General features: G+C 43.4%; 1 protein-coding gene across 2 annotated transcripts in view; it reads left to right on the top strand.

Moving 5' to 3' along the window:
• Positions 1 to 6,400: 6,400 nt before the first annotated feature.
• Lar (tyrosine-protein phosphatase Lar) overlaps positions 6,401 to 22,378 on the top strand; it is a 356,161-nt gene continuing 340,183 nt past the window's right edge. For both annotated transcript variants that reach the window (XM_071594169.1, XM_071594168.1), the window contains exon 1: positions 6,401 to 6,507. In XM_071594169.1, coding sequence (XP_071450270.1) covers positions 6,489 to 6,507 — 19 coding nt within the window. In that variant the 5' untranslated portion in view covers positions 6,401 to 6,488. The remainder of the gene's footprint in view (positions 6,508 to 22,378) is intronic.

Here is a 22,378-nt window from a genome sequence, read left to right as displayed (position 1 = left end):
GTTTCCGTTTGGGGAGAGGCCCTGCTGCTGTAATCGGGTGGGGGTGGGATTAAAAGATCTCCCGGTGCATCCGAACTTGCGATGCTCAGAAGTGGGCGCCCGTGGTTACTCCTCTCAATTTCCATCGCTTCACTTCCCTCTCCCCTCCCGTATTCCACGACGGAAACTTTTCCGGCGCGGTCCTTCGCTTCTTTTGTTTTTGTTGTCGTTATGAGTGCAGCTCATCATGGGATTCCGTGCCCGTCTGTCGACGTCGGGTCATCACGAGTGGAGGGGGAATGTTCCAAGTTTCTAGGCGCTACCCTTTTTCCATTCATTAATTAGAACATTCCCGATTTCATTGTCATTTCAGTGCGCAGTCTCTTTCAGTGGAGTCCCATTGTTTAATGACAAATGTTTTTTTAAAAAATGATGGAAGAAGCGTTGTTAATTGTGCAAGGTCGCAATATTACGGACTTTCCAATTATTTATTATTAATTAAGTGACTTTCAATTGGTTTACATAGTTATTAATGAGAATACGTGTCCCTGTAGTATAAAATCATCGTTAACTCGCGTATCGTTGGGAAAATTAAACGAAATAGTGTGAAATTATTTTGAATTTCCCCTGGCAATGTTCTCTTTTTTTCAAAACGAATCCTTGACCTTTCCACGGCGTCATCCTTTTAGTCCAGAATGTGTACATGTGTAATAATTGTGCGAGCGTCTGTGGTCGGTGGGCTCGCAGAGGGCGCGAATTGACCCCCGCATTCCCGTTATAATAATAAGAATTGGGCCCGTTCGAGCAGGATCGGGCAATTTATTGTTTCAATTTCAGTTTTTTTTTGGGGTGCCTTATGTTTAAACCCCCAATACAATTTCGTTAATTTTACAAAATACAAAATATGAGTTACATGCCATTCCTTTCCGTTACTCTCCCCGTTCTTACTTTATCTTTTGTTGATAAATCTTTCCAATATTTTCCTAATCGGTTCCTCATGTAGGTATTGCCCAATTTGTTGGACGTTATGCAAATATCCAAGGAGAGCTTCCAGTTCGCGTCTTTCCTCGGCGTAAATTGGGCAATAAAGGACTCTCTTAAGTATTGCCGTGTCCTCCTCCATCATGCATTCACACGTCCCCTCCTTTTTTTCCCTATTTTCTTGAGGTATAATCTAAACTCCCCGTGGCCCGTTAAAATTTGCGTAATACCTTTGTAAGTTTTAAAGCTGATCTTCATTCTTTCCTTCACCCTAGGTAAAAATTGTCTGGTTGTTTTACCCTTTTCTAATGTTTCCCATTCCCGTTCCCACATATCCAGGAAATACGCTCTTATAAAATTCCTGTTCCTGCTCCATTTCTCAGTTGGAGACAAAGCTACATCTCCCAGAGTAGCCTCTTCCATCTGCTTCATCCGTACCTTGATTCTTCTTTCCTCTACTGAGAACGTTATCGGCTGTATTCCAGTTATTATTTGTAGAGCTTCATTACAGACCGTATTGTAGCTCCCGGATATTGCAATTAGGCAAGATCTTTGGGCCTCTTCCAGTTTTCTCCGGATTCTGCTGTAATTGAGTCTCTCTCCCCACACCTCACAGCCGTATGCCAATCTTGGGATGGTGACTCCGTTGTATATAGTTCTTAAGCTATTTGTGGTGATGCCAAATCTGTTTCTGCACAGCCTTCTTAAGCAGTTAAATATTTTCTTGACCTTGCCTGCTGCGTAATTTGCGTGCTCTTGGAATGTTAGTCTCTCGTCGAATTCAATGCCCAGGTATCTGAATGTGGAGGATCTTTTGATGTTTTGACCATAGATTCATTCCCGTTATTGGAACATTCCACGCAGCCTCGACCCGACGCCCATCCTTGACCGGTTCGAAATGTCGAAGAAAATCGATTGGCGTGTTGGTTGCCTCCGTCAGGGAAGAAACTTAAGAGTTTTTTTTGAAAGTGGAAATGAAAATCGAATAATTGTCCAAAACGACAGTTTTGATGTCTAAAAAAACACAGTACTCAAACCGAATATCGGTTTGTTAGTTAGTGGTAGAGGGTATACTCTTCTGGGTAGGGGGGGGGCAGGTCCTTTCCCTGTGCCGATTATGGTTTCTCAAGAAGATCTAGTACCCGAAAAATCACATAGCTTGGGTGGAGCTGCAGGTGGCCAGGGACTTCCCTGGGAATCGAACCCGGGACCCTCCGGTCAGTAGTCCAACGCTCTACTCCCTGGAACTACCCTGCCCCACTTTGGATATATATTGCATTTATTTTGCTAATTCTCAGTTCCAAGCTCGTTTCCTATTCGGCGAAGAGTGCGATCGAACCAGGATGCACGAAATGTTCAGTTGGGAGTTCACAATTAAAGATGAGTAACATATTCGATTTGAATGGAAAAACGTCCAATTCATGCATTGTATAATGTTGTTTACTATTCAGTGTATTTACACAATCATGTGTTAATATATATATATATATATATATATATATATATATATATATATATATAGTATAGAGAGAGAGAGAGAGAGAGAGAGAGAGAGGAGGGAGTTGATGACAGGGACGTTGAGTAAGGATGTTAAGAAAAGACTCGTAAAAACTTTGATATGGAGCGTAGCTATGTACGGCGCGGAAACATGGTCATTGAAACAGGAGGATAGACGTAGATTGGAGGCTTTTGAAATGTGGGTGTGGAGAAGATTGGAGAAGGTGAAATGGACAGAGAAGAAAACAAATGAGGAAGTACTTGAAATGGTGGGCGAGGACAGGGAGCAATCCTATGGAGGCAGGAAAAGTGGATGAAGGGGGTATTGACCGGCAGTGGGATGTTGAAGACGGTGATAGAGGGTAGAATGTTGGGCAAAAGAGGAAAGGGAAGGAACAGGATAGGGATGTTGGACGGGATGAAGGGAGGAAGAAAGTACTCAGAGATGAAGAGGGACCTGATATAGAGTAGGATGATGGATTTTTTTGTTTTGTTAGGAATAATAAAATGCTTGTTTGGGAGATGTGTCCATCCAAAAACCTACCTTAACCGGTAGATTACCTTAAAAAAAAATATCTGTGGGTCGCCGTAGTCCAGGGCTAGAGCGTTGGACTAATGATCGATTCCCGGGAAATCGTACACTATCAAATACCTTTTCGAAATATACAAAGCAGGCAAATACTTCCTTATTGTATTCTATACCTCTCTCGATTAATAATCTCATTACTGCAATGGCATCACGCGTACCTCTCCCCTTCCTAAACCCAAACTGATCATCCCCTAAGTAATCATTTGCCCTACTCTCTATCCTTTTGTTTATGATCCTGAGAACAACTTTAGTTGCGTGGGATATCAAACTTAAGGTGCTGTAGTCCTCACATAATGTAGCCTTTACCTTTTTCGGAACAGGAACTAAAACTGATCTCACAAAGTCTTCCGGCCAGATGCCCTCCTCATAAATACTACGGATCAGCCCATATAGCCTCTTCCTCCCACATTTTCCTAAGCATTTTAAAAGTTCCACGGGAATGTTATCCACCCCCACGGCCTTATTTAGTTTCATCTCCCTTAATGCCCTTTCTATCTCATTGTCTGGTATCCCTGGATTACATTTTTTTCCACGAACGATACCGGATGAGAATAACCCTATCCGACCGCGCTAGGGGGGGAAATGTTTTTTGGGTCAGAAGTAGTCTCGTGTGTAATCACCCCCTGCCAAAAACCCTGAAGGATTCGAGTAGGGTACTATGTATTGAAGAAAAAAATTAATATTTTATTTAACTTACCGATTTAATGGATCGGAAATAGAAGGCTCTTGGTTTGAATTCCGTTCATAGTATATGATTATTTTCATATCCAATACATCTCGCGGCAGCTCCTACAAGCTGTTTACCCCGATGAATCTACTTCTGCAACGAACCCCGATACCTATTTTGTTAAACTCACGGTCCTACCTAATTCATGTCGCTAAGCGTCATTCCTACTCTTTTTAAGAACGGTAACAATGATCATGTCAATAATTATGTGACGTAGACCCCGTTGGCATCACGTCATGAAGCTGAGTAGCCATTCACTCGCGAAATAATTTATCTTCACCTATCTTATTGTGTCGAATGGCCATTTTTCAGAAGGTCCGTCATTATTCCTGTAGCAGGGATGCTCATCCGTTAAACCCACCGCCCTTCTTGCGCACCTGTCAAAAAGCCCTCCACGACCCTTAAACTACGACCCTAGGGAGTCCTCTCGGCCGCCCTCCCTCCCCCCACAATGGCGGAGTCGGGAACGTTCGAAGGAATACATTAGCGATGGGAGAGGAGTGTTAAATTGATGAACTAATTTAAAAGTTATTTAATCGCCTGGTGCATAAATCTACCAACAATGGCGTCCCGAGAATCCACCTGCGCGGAATTAATGGCGTTTTCGCAATGTACGGCTCGGGAGTTTTTAAAAGTCTCTTGGTGGTTAATAGTTTTCATTGCCGCGGGAGCGTGGATGCCCAGCCATCCGCCGCGGCGTTGCCGTCGGCGAATTAAACGCCTCCTCCTCCCCCGTCTCCCGCGGTCGTAAACACCGTTCGACCCGCCGGTGCGGGCGTATATAAATTTCTCGCGGCCCCCTTGTGCGATCCGCGAGGAACTTGGGGTTTTTGTAAGGACGGGGCGCTCTTGCCAACGCTTGACGACCGAGGCAGATTCCCGGAGCGAGGGCCGAAGTCGTCCGGCGTGGGGATCGCGCCTCCACCCCTGAGATCGGCCCCCATCACGCCAACATAAATTATGCTAGGCAGCGTTCGATGGGTTCGAACAGCCCATGGGAAAAAGAATAACGGCCAGCGGACGCCTGGTAACAGTTTATTGAAAGGTGTTTTCAAAAGGGCCCATCGAAATAAATATATTTGTGACGCATAACTAGACGCAACGAATTTTCTTGAAGGTCTTATTTCTTTCGTTGCGAACGTAAATCAAGTTTGTATGCAGAGTTTGTGTTTCCACCCATAAATGAATGAGCAGAGTTATTTTTCTCCAAAACTTTATTAATTAGCAATTTTGAGAAAAAATGCAATTCTATCGGTATGTTTCTGTTTCTGTTTCACCCATCAGCGTAATTATACTGTTTACTCGGTGCCTCCGTTTCCAAATTTTCTCATTATTTTGAACAGCGCAAATAAATTAAACACCGTCCACGCAGCTTAAAATAAACAAAGACTCGTAAAATTCAAAAGTTGGCATGTCCCTTTTTGAGGTAATTTTTTAAAACGCCACCTATGGGTATTTTTCGTTGGAGCCAAAATTTATTTGAAGAGGCCATTTTTTTGGCTCAAGATTTTGAAAGAAAATTAAAACTCATCTTTATCGTTGTTTGCTTAATTTCATCATGTCTAATACTAATTGTAGATGATTTGATTCTCAATGACATAAATCCCTCTGGTCGGAAGAATAGCAGAAAATTAACAAAATAATGAGAAATATTGTGAAAATAAAAATATTTGCAGCTCAACATAATTTATCCATGCTTGTATTTATATTAAAATCTTTTCTTGATCATAAAATTACGACACTTTTGGAAATACATTGAAACAATTGCTTCCTTTGTGTAAGGAGGCAACCCCTAAATATGCTGTTACCTTCTTTGTAAAGCAATCGACAAACTTATTGTAATGGTAATGACATTACCCTGCCACCTGCCTCTTGGATAACGTGAGGGTAGGAAATAGCATTCCAAGGTTTTACTTACCGTTATCAAATTTATCAATTTACTAACAATCAACATGCTGTGAGTGTAAGGTATTTTTGTCAAGAGTAGTCTGGTATGTAAACAAACCCTGCCCCACACCCTAGAAATCGGTTGCGGTGTATTGTTTAAAAAAGGATGAATAATATTTGTACCATTTGTAGAATTTTTAGTGATGATGTCTACATAATTACTTCATTTAATTATTAAGCTTATAGTTGATTTATTAATTTACTTACAATTACAAACTTACGCAGATTTTAAAATGTATATTGCCATACACTTTGACGCGCCTAGACGTTTAAACGACATCATTTCCTCTTTTAATTTTAAAATGTTTCATACTCTTCTTGTAGTATGCTTCGTGATACTTCTGTCCATAGTTTCCCTGTGGTTGTGGGCATTACTATGGCCGTCTCAACTGATTTAGAATTTGTAGTTTACTTAATTTTTTACGTTGGTGGGACCGAATTTTAATTCATCGACCTCTTCGTTTGGCTAATTTAGCATTTTTATATCAGCCGATGATATATGGTCCCTGAGATTGAATTATTTACGAAAGATTAGGATACTCAGCGCGCGTGTGTGTTTTGGGGTGATTTTAATGGTGACATCCTTCTCCCCGTAGGTTGCCGGTGATCAAGTGCTTAATTACCCCTTTCTCTCCTGCTTTGTCTCCAGGTCGCGGCGGGAAGGCGGCCCTGCTGCTGAGGATCGAGCCCGTTCGCCCGGGGCGAGACGACGCCTCGTACGAGTGCGTGGCCGAGAATGGAGTCGGCGATGCCGTCAGCGCCGAAGCGATGCTCACCGTCTACGACAGTGAGTACTCATTAATGCGCTCACTCCGCTCTTTTGTCCGCGATGTCGTGAAATTCTTTGCTCGTTTGTTTTATGCAATCTATAATTATTGACCATTGCTATTTTGTCTGAGAAAGAGTAAAATGCTGTTGAAATTCTTAAAATGTGATGGTGATACTCAAATTTTCATGCTGGTTGTTAAAGGGTTAATCCGCGAAAGAAAAATTAATTTGATATCATTGGTGGTAATACACATTACGGTCAAGATTGAAGTTTGGGTTACAAGTTTTTTTTAGGTATTTCTTTGAATATCATGTGTTAAGCAGTGCAGCAGTTGCAAGTTAATAGAAATATATATTCGCTGTATCATTTTGTAGGCAATTAATTGAAGAGTTTCGCCCATAATCGACGGTAACCAACCACAAACATCAGATTTAATGATTTAGCCAGTAATAGGATAACATGTTTCAGAATAATTATGTGGGTCGAAATTGATATTTTATGGCTTTGCATCGATAGCCTTTTTATGAATTTTATCTTGAAATTCGGTTCACCGAAAAAAACTGCCTTTGCGGTTTCCTTTGCAAATGTGGTAATTGCGAACTGGTCCTTCTCCGTATTAATTAATCGAGGTATGCGAGCTCAAGCATTGGCGGTGGATTTCATTTCCTATGCTCGACTCATTAGTCATTTCTGCGCTGAGTCAATCCGTGCCGAGAGATGGGCGGAAAACTGTTTTAGATCTTGCGGCGCATTTGGAGGCATACTTTTTGTTTAGTCTCGTGAGCAGGATGTCACACCCGTTCTGGGAACAGCGGGCTAAGGGGAAAATGTGTGTAGACGCTATTGGGGCATTTAATCCTGCCAGGACGTTGTCGCTCACTCATCCCCCATCTCGCCGATTTGCTTTCCTTTTTGACCCTTCTTTAAAGGAAGAACATTTCAATCCACTCCCGAGAGATGATAAACTTAACTTGATATTCAATGCTGTAATAGCATCGGCGCAGATCGCAAAACGATGCTAAGAAATGCGAGAACCATTAGCGTATATTTCGGAAGCTTAGTCGTAGAGGCAAGTGAATGAAAGTGGATTTGAAGGTCTTGAGATGTGGGCGGTGCGGAGAAGAATTTAAAAAAGAATGGGCAGAAAGGAATATACACGGGTGGGAAGTGGAGGAGGAAAGATGTTTGTTGGTTGAACTCCGAAGGAGGGAGACTGAATGGATGCAGGAGAGATTGGATGGCGGTGGGACGATGGTAGCTGTGATTGAGGGGGGAAATTAAGAGATGGGGCATTTCGGATGGAATCAAGGTAGGTAAAAAGCGTGCAAAGCTAAGGAACGAGTCGCTTTGATTTTTAGTGTTTACTTTATAAGGGTTTTGGGTAATTTTAGGCTTGGATATCGGTACAGCACAGCGCAATGCTTGGGAGTTCATCAAAATCTAACCCAAAAAGAAGACTCCTGCAAAAAGAGGTTAATGCTCCTCTTACGCCGTACTCCAGCTATTTTTTATAACCAGTTGATTATTTACGAAAAAATAACTCGTAGTAGGCTCAATAAACGCGAGCTTTCTTTGAAAAGGTATTCCGCCGATGGGCGCTCCTTAGCTGAGCGCCGCGGAGGGATACGTGAGATTCTCTGATGACATGCGATGGATAATTACGGAAATTACGGAATGTCTGAGGAATCGATGGAGAAAAACTAGAGGGCACAGAAGATAATGACGGTCTGGTAATATATCAAAATAGATTTAAAAATTGATGACTATAGAAGGGGCTAAAATGAGGGAAGCGTTTTTGAAAAGTGTGTCAAAGTTTCGATTATCGTGTTGGTGTATGTGAATGGAATTTCCTTAAAGGAGAAAGCCAAATCGACTCGTCAGATTATGTGTTTCTCTTTTGCTTTTAAATTCGATTTCTTTTGTCTTTTTCACTTGGCTCAATGTTTTCATATTTTTTTTTCTGCCGCGGACCAATGAATATTGCTTTCTTTCCAGTATCGAAATTCTCGTCACCATTTCCAAGAACAATAACCTTCTCTAGTAATCTCACCCAATTTACATTACCAAAGCTTTTGGAGGGGTGGAGGAGAGGAATTCATTCAGGCAACAGAATCATGGTCATCCGCTTCAAGGGCGGCGGAACGGTCGAGGAAATGTGATGCATGTAACCCGCTTATACATACATATATTCACCACGTGATTTAGTATCCCTACGAGTATTCGCTAAGCTCCTGACCGGAAGCTCTGGCGCTCAAATTGGGGTAACCACACCCACAGGACTGGGCGAACTGACTCCAATATGTATGATTTTCAAGGTAGCTCAATTTTCTGGCCAACCTGAGGCGGCAAAGGGAAAGGAATTAGCTGACCAAACCCGGCATGTAATTATTCATGTGTTCATGGTATAACGTCATCCCTGCCGATACCAATCGCGAGGGATATGCCGGTTTAATGGTGTAGCTCTGTGGGGGTGAATGTATCTCGGGATGAACAATCGCCAAACGACCTCAATTGGAGGACTTGAGGAATTGCATTGAGAGCAGGCATGTTGTAGTGGTCAATGTATGAAAGCTGAGGGGAATGTCGAGTGCGCAGGGAAAGGGCTAAGGGGTGGATGTATCGTAGGTGGGGAAAACTCAAATTTGCGGATGATCAAACTTTATGCAGCTATTCCGCATGTCAAAGAGATCTCAATGATATCTGGGCACACTGTTGAAACGGCGTGATTGGTATGAAGTGAGGATGTACGTAAATAAAACAAAGATGACGAGGTTTTAAAAAAATGGGGATGCTATGATAAAAACTAAATTTGAGAGAGAGAGGAATAAAAGTTAAACGGTCTATAAGGTGGTTTGTTGTTTAATTTGTTAGTTCAGTTGTGCCTTAACTGGCGTGAGACATTTCAGACGAGGTTTGGGCAAAGTGGTGAGGGTACAAGGAGAAGAATTGCGTCGGGTGAAGAATCTTGTACAGAGGAGGTAGTTGATGCCGAGGGCCTTGAGCGAGGATATAAATTAAATATATACGGAAATGTCGTCTTATGAGGTGTAGTTTTTTTGCGGCCCGGAGTTCGTTGTTTGGGGAAGAGGCACGCGTATAGTTGAAGGATATTGAGTTGTTGTTGAGTTCCTAGTCTCTGGGTTCATGAGAACAACGCCCCTTAGAGTTCCATGCCGTGTCTCGGCAATCATCCTTCTTCCGTACACACTGCCGATTCGGCCACGAGATGGCTCTCCTGGGTGTGGCATGGGTCGGCTTCGTTTGCGAGATAAGAGCGTCGTGCGGGTGCCGGGCGCCCTCTGTCTGCACCGTGAAAGCGACCGCCAAGGGAGCAGATTTGGAATTCGGGCTGGTGGAAACCATTGCACCAATAATGTTTGGCATTCTGCCTGGACATTTTTCCAGGATTTACTCTTGCGGTGAAAATTCCTTGCGACATCTCTCGAGTATCCAGCCCGCCGTAATGGAGCGCTCTCCGGCCGGAATGATATTACTTCCTTGTAGGTAATCACGATTTTACGGTTGATTTGATTAATAATTTTCGAAGAAATCCTGAGCATAGATCAAGGTGTTTGTGCTTTGGGGGGGCGGTGGGTGTAACGGAATAGCGCATCCAGATTAGCACTAATCAGATTAATACTGTTTGTTTATCCGAGTAGTTGTAGATAAATGTGACCCTGCTTGTGCGTAATCATGTTAATGTTACCCTAGAATACATTTCCTTCAGTGACATATTCTTAGAGCATTGAGCACGCCCCATCAAAAATATTTTGTTTACACCATTTGAGAAATTTCCAATGTCCTTCTAGCTTAGTGTTTAGTAATTTTTTAGTACTCTGCAAGCCATTTCTGGGATGTGTGGCAGGGGGTGAATAAAAACCAGGCTCATTTTGATCCAAATATTTTTACTCCCACCGCGGTTGAACTCGGTTATTTTGGTCCTTTATCATTCGTGGATATTATGTTATTTTAAATGTTTTCCTGTAGGTTTACTGAAGAATTTTGTCCCCGTATTAAGAAAAACTCTTTCATGAGATGACTTAGTGTGCAGATCATTTTTAAATCGCTGGTCTGGGTGCCTAAATAAACTTTTTTTATGAATTTTAAATTAGGAATAAAAAAATTGTCACACGCACGCATTACCATCATCATTCTATATTCTACCTTAATATTTTTTAAACAATAGGTGTGCTATTCTTCTCGGGTGGCTGCCTTCAGTCCTCTCCGTAATTTTTGCCTCATTTACTACGAAATGTATCCAGAGAATGGAGAAAATAGGTATTTTTTTCCGGTTGCAAACATTGCGTTGGGAGAGTTGTTTCCCCCTCAAGATTCATGTTTGATTGGCCCAAACACGGCTGCGCCTTTAAGATTCGCCGAACACGAAACACCTTACTACAGTGAACCCTTCTTCAACCACCTTTCCGCCCCATTCAGTCTGTCCAACACGCGCGTTCTTTCCCTCTCTCCGTCTCGCCCACGTAATTAGCAAATTCTCCCATCTTTCACCATCGTCTTCGAAATTCTATTTTCTCTACATATGGCCTAGTTACCCTGACCGCTTCCAAGTTCTCCCAACAACTATTTCTATCCCCCCCTCCCACGATATGTTAAGTCCCTTTTTCGTTTGTTTTCCTTTCCGCACATTTCTTTTATTTCATCCTCCTCCGCGTCTTAATCGCATTTATCCACATCCACATGCCTCAGAGACCAAGTTTCCGAGTCGTTCAAAAGTGCACTCCTTACCAAAAGCCTTCACTAACATTTTCTTCATATCATTATCTCAAGTCCGTGTCATTTTCTAAATTTTTATAACTTTAAGGCGACTGCAGTCTTGCACCCTCTGAAGCGACTAAGGATGATATGTGAAGGTTAAAGGTCTATGGCAGGATAGCTAAGGGAGTCATCGCGATGAGCAAGCGACGGAGGAGGAAGTAATGCGTGGGGGCATGCATGCTTTGGAAGTAACGGAGGGATTGTGGTCCACCAACTCCTGTTTGAGCGGCTGCCAATTGAATGAAGTATAATTCATTAACTTAACTCTTTGTGTCGCTTTTCTACGTTCTCAAACTATTCGGTCGACAACGACTGAGCAAATTCATCATTTCTTCTTCCTTTGGACTGACCGACCGAATCACTGATTGGCCTTCGTCAACGTCAGCTAAACGATCGCGGAACCTTTTCCGAGCCCTTCTCCTCATCAGCCAAAATGCGGAGTGGCAGCTTAAGTTAAGGGCGCAGTGGTGAGCGCTGCGGATTCGTCATTTTGCCGCGGTCATGGCAACATGGCTGTGGCTTGGTCCTGCATCAAAGCGGTGATGTTCGGGGAGAAATTACTTATGTCAGGAGCAATTAATGGTTCGCGCAGAGTGAAAGCAAAATTGTTTTGCGTTCGAGGAATGCGGAAATTATTTCCAAACGTTAAGGAGTCGTATGCTGGTCACCATTGAAGAGGAATCCGCGATCGCGATCCGTCCCGCGGTGGCGTCTCTGAAAATAATGCGGCGTTGCGGTAGAGATATCCGGGAAGGCGAGATCTGCCTGCGTAAATGGACGTCTTGAAATCCTCGGAAGATATAAATAGTTATTTGCATTTCTTTGGCTCGTTTTCAGCAGAGCGGCTTCCCTTTTATATTCCTCGAACTTCCCATACAAAGTAGTCTGTCTCCCCTCTAATATTCAACGTTTATCTCCGCTCGGAAGGGCGTACCGTCATCTCTCTCATCTCTCTCTCTCTCTTTCGTCTCGACATGAAGTGAAATACAAGCCACCGGAACTGTGAGCAAGTTCAAAAGTATTGCGCGCGACCCTTTCTTTTGTCTCCATCAGAGACCAAAGGATAGGGGCGCCCTCCCCCTCACCCCCGACGTCATGCGTCTCTCTCACTCTTTCCCTTCCCTTTAAGGGAGGGAGAGGAGACTCCTTCCCACGTCTCTTTCCGATCACTCCTTCCAGCTCCCCTTACAATCATTCCTCTACCGGTTCCCCTTGTACACAACCGGAAAATAAGTGGAAAAGAAATGGAACGCGATCACCTTTTTATTTCCTCCCACCGCGGATTTGATTCGCCAGACAAAGTCGTCCCTTTCAAAGCGGGAGAATTTTCAGAGAACGTAAAGAGGTTCTTGGAATGGATAAAAAAGGAGGAACTCTTTCCGTTGTCCCAACTTCCTTCTCCCTTGCGCCCGCCACCAACCCATCCCCTCGGCAGTGCCCTCCCGACGTTCAAGAGGGGTTGAAAGTGGGGGCAGGAGACAGCGAGGGAGAATTTCCTTGCTCTCCTCTCAAGACGGCGTTGCTTGCAACTTGGAACACACCCTCCCTCCCTCCCGCCACCCAATCCGTGTAGAACACCCCCTGTTCTCCCGCATGCTAACTCCCCTCTCTCGGGCTCCTTCGACCGAAAGGTTAAAGATTAAGAGGCGAAGGGGAGGATCAAATGAACGTGTACATCGGCAGGTCGGCTTCACCCCGCCCCCCAGTGTCCCACGTCTCTGATTGTCCCTCCCCGCCTTTGATCTGGCAGCCTTAACGATCGCCGCCCCGCGCGGTTATTCGCGTCCGGTTGTCGCCATCGGTCGGCTTCGCTCTCACGCCAGCCGGGAGGTCTCCTTCATGAGATCCTCCCCCCACTCCGCCCTGCCCCGCCCCCGGATGGGGAGACAGCAGTCGTCGGCGCTGGCTGCGGCGAATCCCAGCCTCCCCCCTACCCCCTCTTGGCCTCTGCGAAACGCTGCGAAACTTTGATCGAGAAGGACCGAGAGAAATGTGAATGGCTCTCGGACGTGCGGCGATTGTCGGAGTGAGGATTCCCCTTGTCCACGATTTTATTATAAGTCGCCCTCAGACTTCCCTAGCGCCGGATGTTTTCCTTTGATCCCTACGATTGCATGCGAAGTACATTTGAATGCAGAAAAAATATGGTGTTGAAAACAAGGAAACCTCTCCAGACATTAAGTGCATCACTATATATTTTTTCATTTATTTACATTTATCACCGGTGCTGGCCAACGTATATGTGGAGGAAATGATTTAGGAGGCATGGGAAGAACTGGAGGTAGGAATGAAAGTGGGCGGGGAATTCGTGAAATCAGTTAGGTTCGCTGATGACCAAGCTTTAGTTTGTCAGTCAGCCAAGGGGTTGCAAGCATTGCTGAGTGAATTGGAAATTCATTGCGACAGGTATGGGATGAGAATCAACATCAATAAAAAAAGGGTTTTCCAATTTTATAGAAAGACAATGGCTAAACTAAACATTAAAAAAGGAGGGCAAAAACTAGAGCAGGTAGAACAGTTTACGTATCTCGGTAGTGTTTTGGACCAACTCGGTCAAAGTAGTAGGGACGTAAGGAGAAGAATTGCGCTAGACAAAGAGGCTTTCACAAGGAGGAGGGAGTTGATGACAGGGACTCTGAGTAAGGATGTTAAGAAAAGACTCGTAAAAACTTATATATGGAGCGTAGCTATGTACGGCGCGGAAACGTGGTCATCGAAGCAGGAGGATAGACGTAGAATGGAGGCTTTTGAAATGTGGGTGTGGAGAAGAATGGAGAAGGTGAGATGGACAGAGAAGAAAACAAATGAGGAAGTACTTGGTATGGTGGGCGAAGAGAGGGGTTTGTTGGGAGCAATCCTATGGAGGCAGGAATAGTGGATGAAGGGGGTATTGACCGGCAGCGGGATGTTGAAGACTGTTATAGAGGGGAGAATGTTAGGCAAACGAGGAAAGGGAAGGAACAGGATAGGGATGTTGGACGGGATGAAGGGAGGAAGAAAGTACTCAGATATAATAGGGACCTGATGTAGAGTAGGATGATGGATTTTGTGTTTTGTTAGAAGTAATAAAATATTTGTTTGGTAGTTGTGTCCATCCAAAACTTACCTTAACCTGAACATGCCCTAATAATAATAATATAGACGAGGAAGTGAATTTAGAAATCCATTTCTGAAGCGTGCTGAATAGGGGAAGTTGAGCTCTCGTTTTGCGAAAAAAAAGAGATAAAAGCTGCAGGAATGTGATATTGGTGGGAAATGAACAGGTTAAATTCAGTTGAAAGGATGAATAGTGGAGGGAAATAGTATGTGAAATATGGAAACTGTTTCATCAACAAAATAGGAAATAGGGATTAAAAATGGATTGGATGTATGGCAAAAAGTTTGTCACCATTACGTTGAAAGGAGAGATTCATGGGAGGAAGGAAAGGGGTTGGCCGATGCTTTCGTCCATAAAAGAAGGCGTCGTGGGCTGCGTTTGCTCTGGAGGGTTGGAAATTCTGGCTGAGAACAGACGTGCAGCGGCAAGAGACTACCTGTGGAAGTTATTGATGATGCATGAAAAGTTATTTGCCAAGTGCGTTTGTGTGGTTATTCTAGTGCCCACGACGCGGTAACAACTAAATCATAGTCTCAGTAATGCAGCCGTGATAAATATACAAAAATCTGACCAGAAGCCATTCTTAAGCTCCCGTGCATGTAAAATGCCTTCGTTGACTACTGTTTAGCATTAAAATTTAAGTCGATTAACCCTTCTTCCATTTCATTAGTTCAATCATGAACGACCAGTGAATCACTTGTTGCCAGTCCGGAAATCAATCGTCAACTATAAATCCCGTGTTATATCTTCATTTGAAGTGGTCATTAAACAGGCGTAGAAGATGACGGCCGTCGGCATGTGTTAGTTTATGTTAGGCTTTTGTAACCAGAATATAACCCGTGAATAGATCGTTAAGCCTATCCTCGCCCTCAACGAGGATGTTAACGGTGGCGAACTGTTTCTTATTTTACTTCACTTGTTAAGGTAATTTAATGGCTCCCAACGTTTCCTTCCTGATTGATTGCTAAGGAAGAATATGGCGGTAACACGACATGAAATCAGAGGCCGTCCTCCTCCGACGCCCTGCACTCTTTGTTTGGTCACAATCCGGGACTCGAACTCGGAATTCACACAGCACTAGTCACATGTCGTCGGAAGTCTTTTTTATTCTTACTTCTCACTTCCCTCGTAGACACTGTAAGTCTATGCGGAAGGTTGTTATTGTTTTATGTGCGGCGTGAGTCCAGTTAGAAAGGTCGACGAACTGACGAGGGCAATAATGGGGGGGGGGGGGTACAAGTCCACGCGATACTTGCTGCATTATAGTTTTTATGGCCCCTCCAGAAGCTTCTTGTAATTGATAGATTATCAGTTGACTTCCTCCCCTTCAGGCATGCATTTCCCGTACGCATTTCTTTTTCTCGTCCGAGGCCTAGTTTAGAGATTAATCGCCCACGGCAGATCATCCCTTCGATGTGTTAAATGTGCTGACACTCCCCCCTTGTCTTCCCGTCCCATTAACAGGGGCGTGCATCTCGTTTGCGCTTTTGTGGCGGATTACGCTCGCCAATGGGGAGGGGCAGGGCCACTCGTCCGTCTCATCCTCGCGAAATGTCCGTGTCTGAGGGCAAACCGAATCGCTGTGATTCGCAAATGATGGCCCCGCCCTTTACAGTGGTGTAAAGAAGTCGCGAATTGAGTCGACGCGGTGTTCTCCTGTTGTAAGGCTTGCCAGGGAGTATCGTGCGTAATTTGGCACTTTTTCCTCCCATGGGTAACAGGTGACAACGGGATGATGCGTCCCAAAAGGGGGCGTGCCCCCTCTCAGCATTATCTCTGCTCACTTCTCGGCGATCACTATCACTAGCTGCTGTCTACCGATTAAAGAGTGTTGTACTTTAAAACTCTGTCTAACTCGACAATTAACGCTCTGATGCCATGCGTTATAATTATAAACTATAAAATAAATTATATCTGTTTGCGAGAGGATTATTCTCAGCAGACTTTATTATTTTACTTCCCCTTTTCTGTCTAGCAACCAACATGGTTTCCTTCCGGGCAGGTCATGCTTGACCAATTTAGCACTTTTTCAACACCACGCTGTTAGTGCGATAACAAGTAAGACTCAATTGGATGCCATCTTCTTGGATTTCTCAAAAGCCTTCGACTCCCTCAATCATAACCTCCTCATTAATAAACTCAGTCAGCGTTTTAACGTTAATGGAAACTTTCTCAAATTACTGACCAGCTTTCTTTCGAATAGAAATCAGCGAGTAATACTATCTGGCGCCTCATCTCCTTGGTCCTCTGTGACATCTGGAGTTCCTCAAGGTAGTATTCTCGGACCATATCTTTTTAATCTGTACATTGATGACTTAGCTTCCCTAGTCCCGACCTCCCTAGCCCACACGTTACTATATGCCGACGACTGAAAAATTTTTAAGGAAATTAATTCCCCCACGGATTGCTACCACCTTCAGGAGGCTTTAAATAAAATTTCAGAATGGTGCAGCACATGGATGCTAAATTTAAACTCAAATAAATGCAATACTCTAGTTCTCTCCCTAAAAAAATCTCCTCTTACCTTTAACTATACAATTAATTCAGTTCCTCTGAATCGTGTTGCTTCTGTCAAGGATCTTGGTGTATTAACTGATCGCAAACTAAATTTCTCAGGTCATATCAAAGCAGTTAAATGCAAAGCCATGTCTCTTTTAGGTCTACTTTACCGCTACACCGAAATAAAAGATGTACAATCTCTAACCGCATATTTCTCAACCATTATCTTACCATTAATTACCTACTGCTCCCCTATATGGTCAATGTCTGCCCTATCTAACCTTAATACCCTTAACACGATAACTAATTTTTTCACTAAAATTGTCAAGTACAGAGTCCCCCATCTTCGGGACTCGCCCACTGAATCACTTCTTTCCTCGCTCTCGATTTGTAATCTCTCCACTCTACGTCTAAAATCCGATTTAAAACTCATGCATAACACCCTTAACTCCATTAACGACTGTCCTGAACTAATTTCCCTTATCAATTTCAGAGTTCCCCCCCGAGTTACCCGCGATCGCTCTTTATTCCACCAACCCGTTCCCAGATTGTCCCTCACCAAACGGTCCCTTTTCTTCCGTCTCCCCGCTTTACTGAATTCCCTTCCCGAAAGTATTGACCCCCTCTCACTCCCAGCCAACACATTTATAAACCTTTCTCTGACACATCTCTCACACCTCCCTCAATAGTATAGTCTTGTTGATGTTTGTATGTTTGTGTCCTTATATGTTCCTGTTATATGTGTCACTGTAAATTGGCAATCCTGCTGTATGTGCACAATTTTTTACTAAATAAATAAAAATAAATAAATAAATAAACCAGCTTTAACTCTTCGTACTTCCTCTCTACAGTCATCACGTTTTAGGCCTCGTTTAGAATATTCTGCAAGTAAATGAATTCTCATGAGGTCGGGTTACATGCCGTATTGGATCGCCTGCAGCACAGAGGAGCCAGATTTGTAAAACGTTTCGACGTTAAACTTAGTAGCGTATCCAAATTCTTAGAGCAGCTAGGCTGGGAATCACACACGGAGCGAAAGTTAAATTAAAGATTGAAGCTCTTGCGTATGAATTGGAAGAAGGTATCTTTAACAATGATGTTGAACATGTGTTATTACCCCCATCGTGCTACGGTAGGAGAGATTATTCCAATGGAATAACATGAATTTAGTGTATAACAAATTGATTTAAGATGTCATTTTTCCCACGAAGTATTTTCGGCCAAAAGTAATCTGGTGTTTATTCACCCTCTGCCGCACACCTTAACATTTGCTTTCTAGGTACTATGGAATGTAAAAATTACGGATTAAATCTCTTGAATTAAGTGGAATGACGTTTCTTTAGCAGTGATGTTGAAAATGTATTGTTAGACCCATCTTACTACGTTAAGGTCAATCAGGTCAATAAAATTAGAGAGATTAAGTGTAGAGCTGACAGATGTAAGATGTCGTTGTTTCCACGCACGATAAGGGATCAGACTTACCTTGTCCGGCCTCGGTAGGGGCAAAAATACTCGAGTCAAAATAACTGGTTTGTATCCACCCCCTGCCACACACCCCAGCGGTGGCTTGCAGGGCCCTGAAACATTCCAAAAAAACTGTTCGACTTGCTAGTTTAGAACCCCCAGCTTGAATGTTTACCCTGGTCATTCTGTTTCTGGAAAACTGCATTACCTTCGTTTGTTATGATTGGTGATGGCCGGCCCAGTCGTATCCTATCTCTCTGTAACGCTTGCCCGTTAAATCCTCCCCCCCCTCCAATCGATCACAGTCTTCTTCAACGTATTCACTCTATATATTCTCCTTCACCTCCTGCCTCAATCACTTAAGTTTCCTAGCTGTAGATATTGGCGCTCCGCATCTTACTTGTGCGTGATATTTTATCTACATCTCTGCGTAAACTTCTTGCCTTCAACTCCGCCAAATGAGTTTGATTAAACTCTTCACAGAATGTTCAGAATCGCCTGACGATTTTGTTCCAAAAAAAGTATCACATAACGATTAGCAATTTTCTCCATTTTCACAAATTCACTGAAAACGTTCAATATTGATGGCTGCCCAACAAATGCGTCGTTCAGACTTGGCGTCTTCAAAATTGAAACATATGCTTTATAGATTGCATAGTTTCTAATACGGTGATATTTTTTAAACAATCAGCGCCATCTCTAGGTCAGGGCGGGTACTTATGGGCCTTCCCATGTGCATGGTAGGGGTCCCACTCAAGCGGTCATGTACAGGTAATTTGTCATCCTCACTCACCCTCTCTTTTCATAGAAGTATGCAAAATTTTCAGGATGTGTCGAACAACCCATCCCTTACAATGCCTTTCTTCGAATCACTTATACCTTATCCTTCAACCTTCCTCTATCGATTCGCTGGACCCTTTTTATTCTTCCCTCCTTCCCACCGCCGGGACACCAGCCACATGCCAACGTCCTCTCAAATAATGACCACAAGTGAATATCTCCCCCGACCCCCTCTCTTTTTATCTCTCCATTTCTTTAGTTTCCCTGTTTCTTTGGGTTCTCCATATTTCCCCTCTTTGTCCCCGCCTACCTTACACCTTACTCTTTTCTTCCCCCCCCCCATTCCTCAAACAGGTATAAATATGATGTATCACAGGTTGAATCTTGTCTTGTACCTATAGATGGTTTGATGAACTGAAACGCGTTGTACGTTACAAATAAATCTGTGGAAAAGGGCAAATTTATTTTCCTTTTAATGACGAACTTTCGCTTCATCTCGCCTGAATCTGTTGAATATATACCAAAACTTTCACGTGGTCAATTAATCCCCAAAAAATTAGTATACTGATCCCGAATCCGAAAGTGAAACAAGTTGGATACGCCCTCTGGCTCTCTTTCGGTGGAAGACAGTGGAGATATTGAGGCAAAGTACGAGCGAGGTAAGCGATCAGCATCGCGAATCCAGGTTGCTAAAAATTTAAATCGATCAAATGACTGCAGGATTAATAAATGCCGCTCGGATTGATCGGGGAGAGGCATTTGCCAAGGGATCCTTTAGGGAAAGGTGCGTATAGTGTCCACCGCGCGGCTCGAAGCTGACCTCCAACGCAGCTGCCACGGCTAAGACGTTGGGTGAACGGCGGCAAGGGTTTGGGAGGCCGCGGAGTCGATTCTGGTGCTAACGACGCTCTGAACTCCAAAGTGAGATCCGCAAATAGCATTTGGGTTGACGGAAGAAGGATTTGACATGCTGTACGTCTTTTGGCATGCTCTAAACCAGATAAAAGACATTTGATTTCCATTCAATACTGGTGTATACTCATCTCTGTCTTGACTGGTAACTTTGCCCCTACTTGCGTGTGTCGATTGAGGTGATTTAAGCGCCATTTGCCGCAGTCTCTCTGCTGTGAAATTCAACATCGACCTTAGCAATACTGTGGAATGTAATTCTGTCAGTTCAAGAGATCAGTTGGTGGTACATGGCATAATCGATTTGATATCAATGGAATGGCAATTAATGAAAATAAAACGAAGGTTATTTCTTACTAAATAAATAAAAAGTCTATTTGGATTACATCATCGGAAAAAGGTGGACCGGTTCAGATGAGGCATTGAGTGAACTCGATTGAGGCAGCAAGAAAAATAATAATCAAGGCGGACGGGCGATATCCCAAATGAGCATTGATCGATGGGACAACAAAATAACACCAAGAAAAATAAACCAATGTCGGCCACTTCCGTATTCAAACGCAATCAATTTCAATACAATGCAATGCTTGTATATGGACGTGAAGTGTGGCGGTGGATGGGAGGGAACATGAAGATGTTTCGTATAACAGGGATGGTGACTCTTTGGAGCCGGTCGGCTGGGGTCTCTAGAATCGAAAAGTTTCGAAATGAAAGACAGCAGTTTCTTGCTTTTATGAAATTATTAATCAAATGGCATATGAGCAAAACACCTGAAATGATGGGGCCACTTACTGCTGATGGAAGAAGGAATATTGTTTGAAAAAATCAGTCAGCCTGTAGGAAAAGTGCGAAGGGCCCGTTCAGGGTGAATCGGGGTTGCAAAACAAATGAAAGAAGGAAAGATCCTCGCATCCAGCATCGATTGCCATTTATCGAGTTAACAGTGGGACTCGACGTAGACTATCGTTCCCTGGGCCTTTATTCCCTCCCTGATGGTCCGTCCTGGTGACCTGTGACAAGGCCTTAGTGGTCCTGTGGTGGGAAAGTTTATCATCCCTAATTTCCTCCGCCGTTTAGGGCTGTTAACTGTTTAATTACGTTTCCTCGTCGTGGTCCGCAAATCGCTCGAGGGGAACAAGCGGATCAATGATTCGCTAAAGCGAGACGCGTTCCATTTGTTGAACGGATTTGGTTTGGATGTGACAGGAAACCTCGACGGACTGCGGAGGAAATTACGCGATTACATGAAAGGTTTGGGCCTCTCGCTCGCTGCGCGTGCCGGTTAAAAATAAAAGGAATTGCAGGTCAAGGCGAGCTGAGAGTTCCGGAGGGCGGCGAATGAGCCAGCATTTTTGAATGGCTCAGTCTTTATGGTTGCGAATTCAGGGAAACGACGTTTTAAAATGACGATTCAAGTTAAATGGCAGAGGCGGAGTAATCTGAGCTTTTTCGGGAGAGCAGGAGATACTGAAAAGTGTGATCAAGAAAGTGCACTCTGGATGTGAAGGCCGAAACAATAGGCGCAGAGAATTATGAAGACAGGAATTTATTATAATAATAATAAAAGTCTTGGATGTTTTTGGAAATTGGGATTCAATATCGACGGTGGGATTGTATTTTAGTGGGATCTTGTTAAATTTGACTCGGTGTTTAGGGATAGATTAAAACGTATGATACGAGGTGTAACTAAAAGAGAGTGGTTATTTTTTTTCATTGTTATGATTTATTATGAAAAATTTTAATTTTATTGAATTTAGTTGGGTAAATGAGTGATTCACATGTGGTGCAAGTTTCATTGACTGTGTGTGGGTGGTGACACCCGACGAACAATATGCTGAATCAAACTTTTGCCTTCGTCTGAATAAGTAGTCAGGCGAGGCATTAATAATGATAAAGGAGTGCGTCAGCCCCAGCTGCGCAGCTGGAAGAAGGCTTGAGAAGTTAACAGCGGTGGCAAGTTCTTTGTAAAATTGACCTGGAGCTTCAGTCACTGCTGTTATGGAAGTAAACATAAACACCGCTACTGCCAAAGTGTAAGAAGGTCATCGTTTATCGTCAAGAGAACTGACTGAAATTTTGAAAAAAAAACTATTGGGTGCCCGCCACGGGTTGGTGACGTAAAAATTGCGCATGGTAATTTTTTGTGCGTGGTGGATTCGGAGGACCCTTTTCGGAATCGTGATAATCTAGCGAAAGTGTGGACGAAGTTGGTTTTTCATTCTCTCTATAGTCCAGCCCTAATGTATCTTTTACTTGTTTCCTCGTTGAAGCAGGAGGGTAGACGTAGACTGGAGGCTTTTGAAATGTGGGTGTGGAGAAGAATGGAAAAGGTGAAATGGACAGAGAAGAAAACAAACGAGGAAA

This window comes from Hetaerina americana, unplaced genomic scaffold (genome assembly GCF_022747635.1).
Source record: "Hetaerina americana unplaced genomic scaffold, ioHetAmer1.1.p SCAF_6, whole genome shotgun sequence".
NCBI lineage: Eukaryota > Metazoa > Arthropoda > Insecta > Odonata > Calopterygidae > Hetaerina > Hetaerina americana.
Note: the sequence above shows the minus strand (reverse complement) of the source record. Positions and strands in the feature narration are given on the sequence as shown.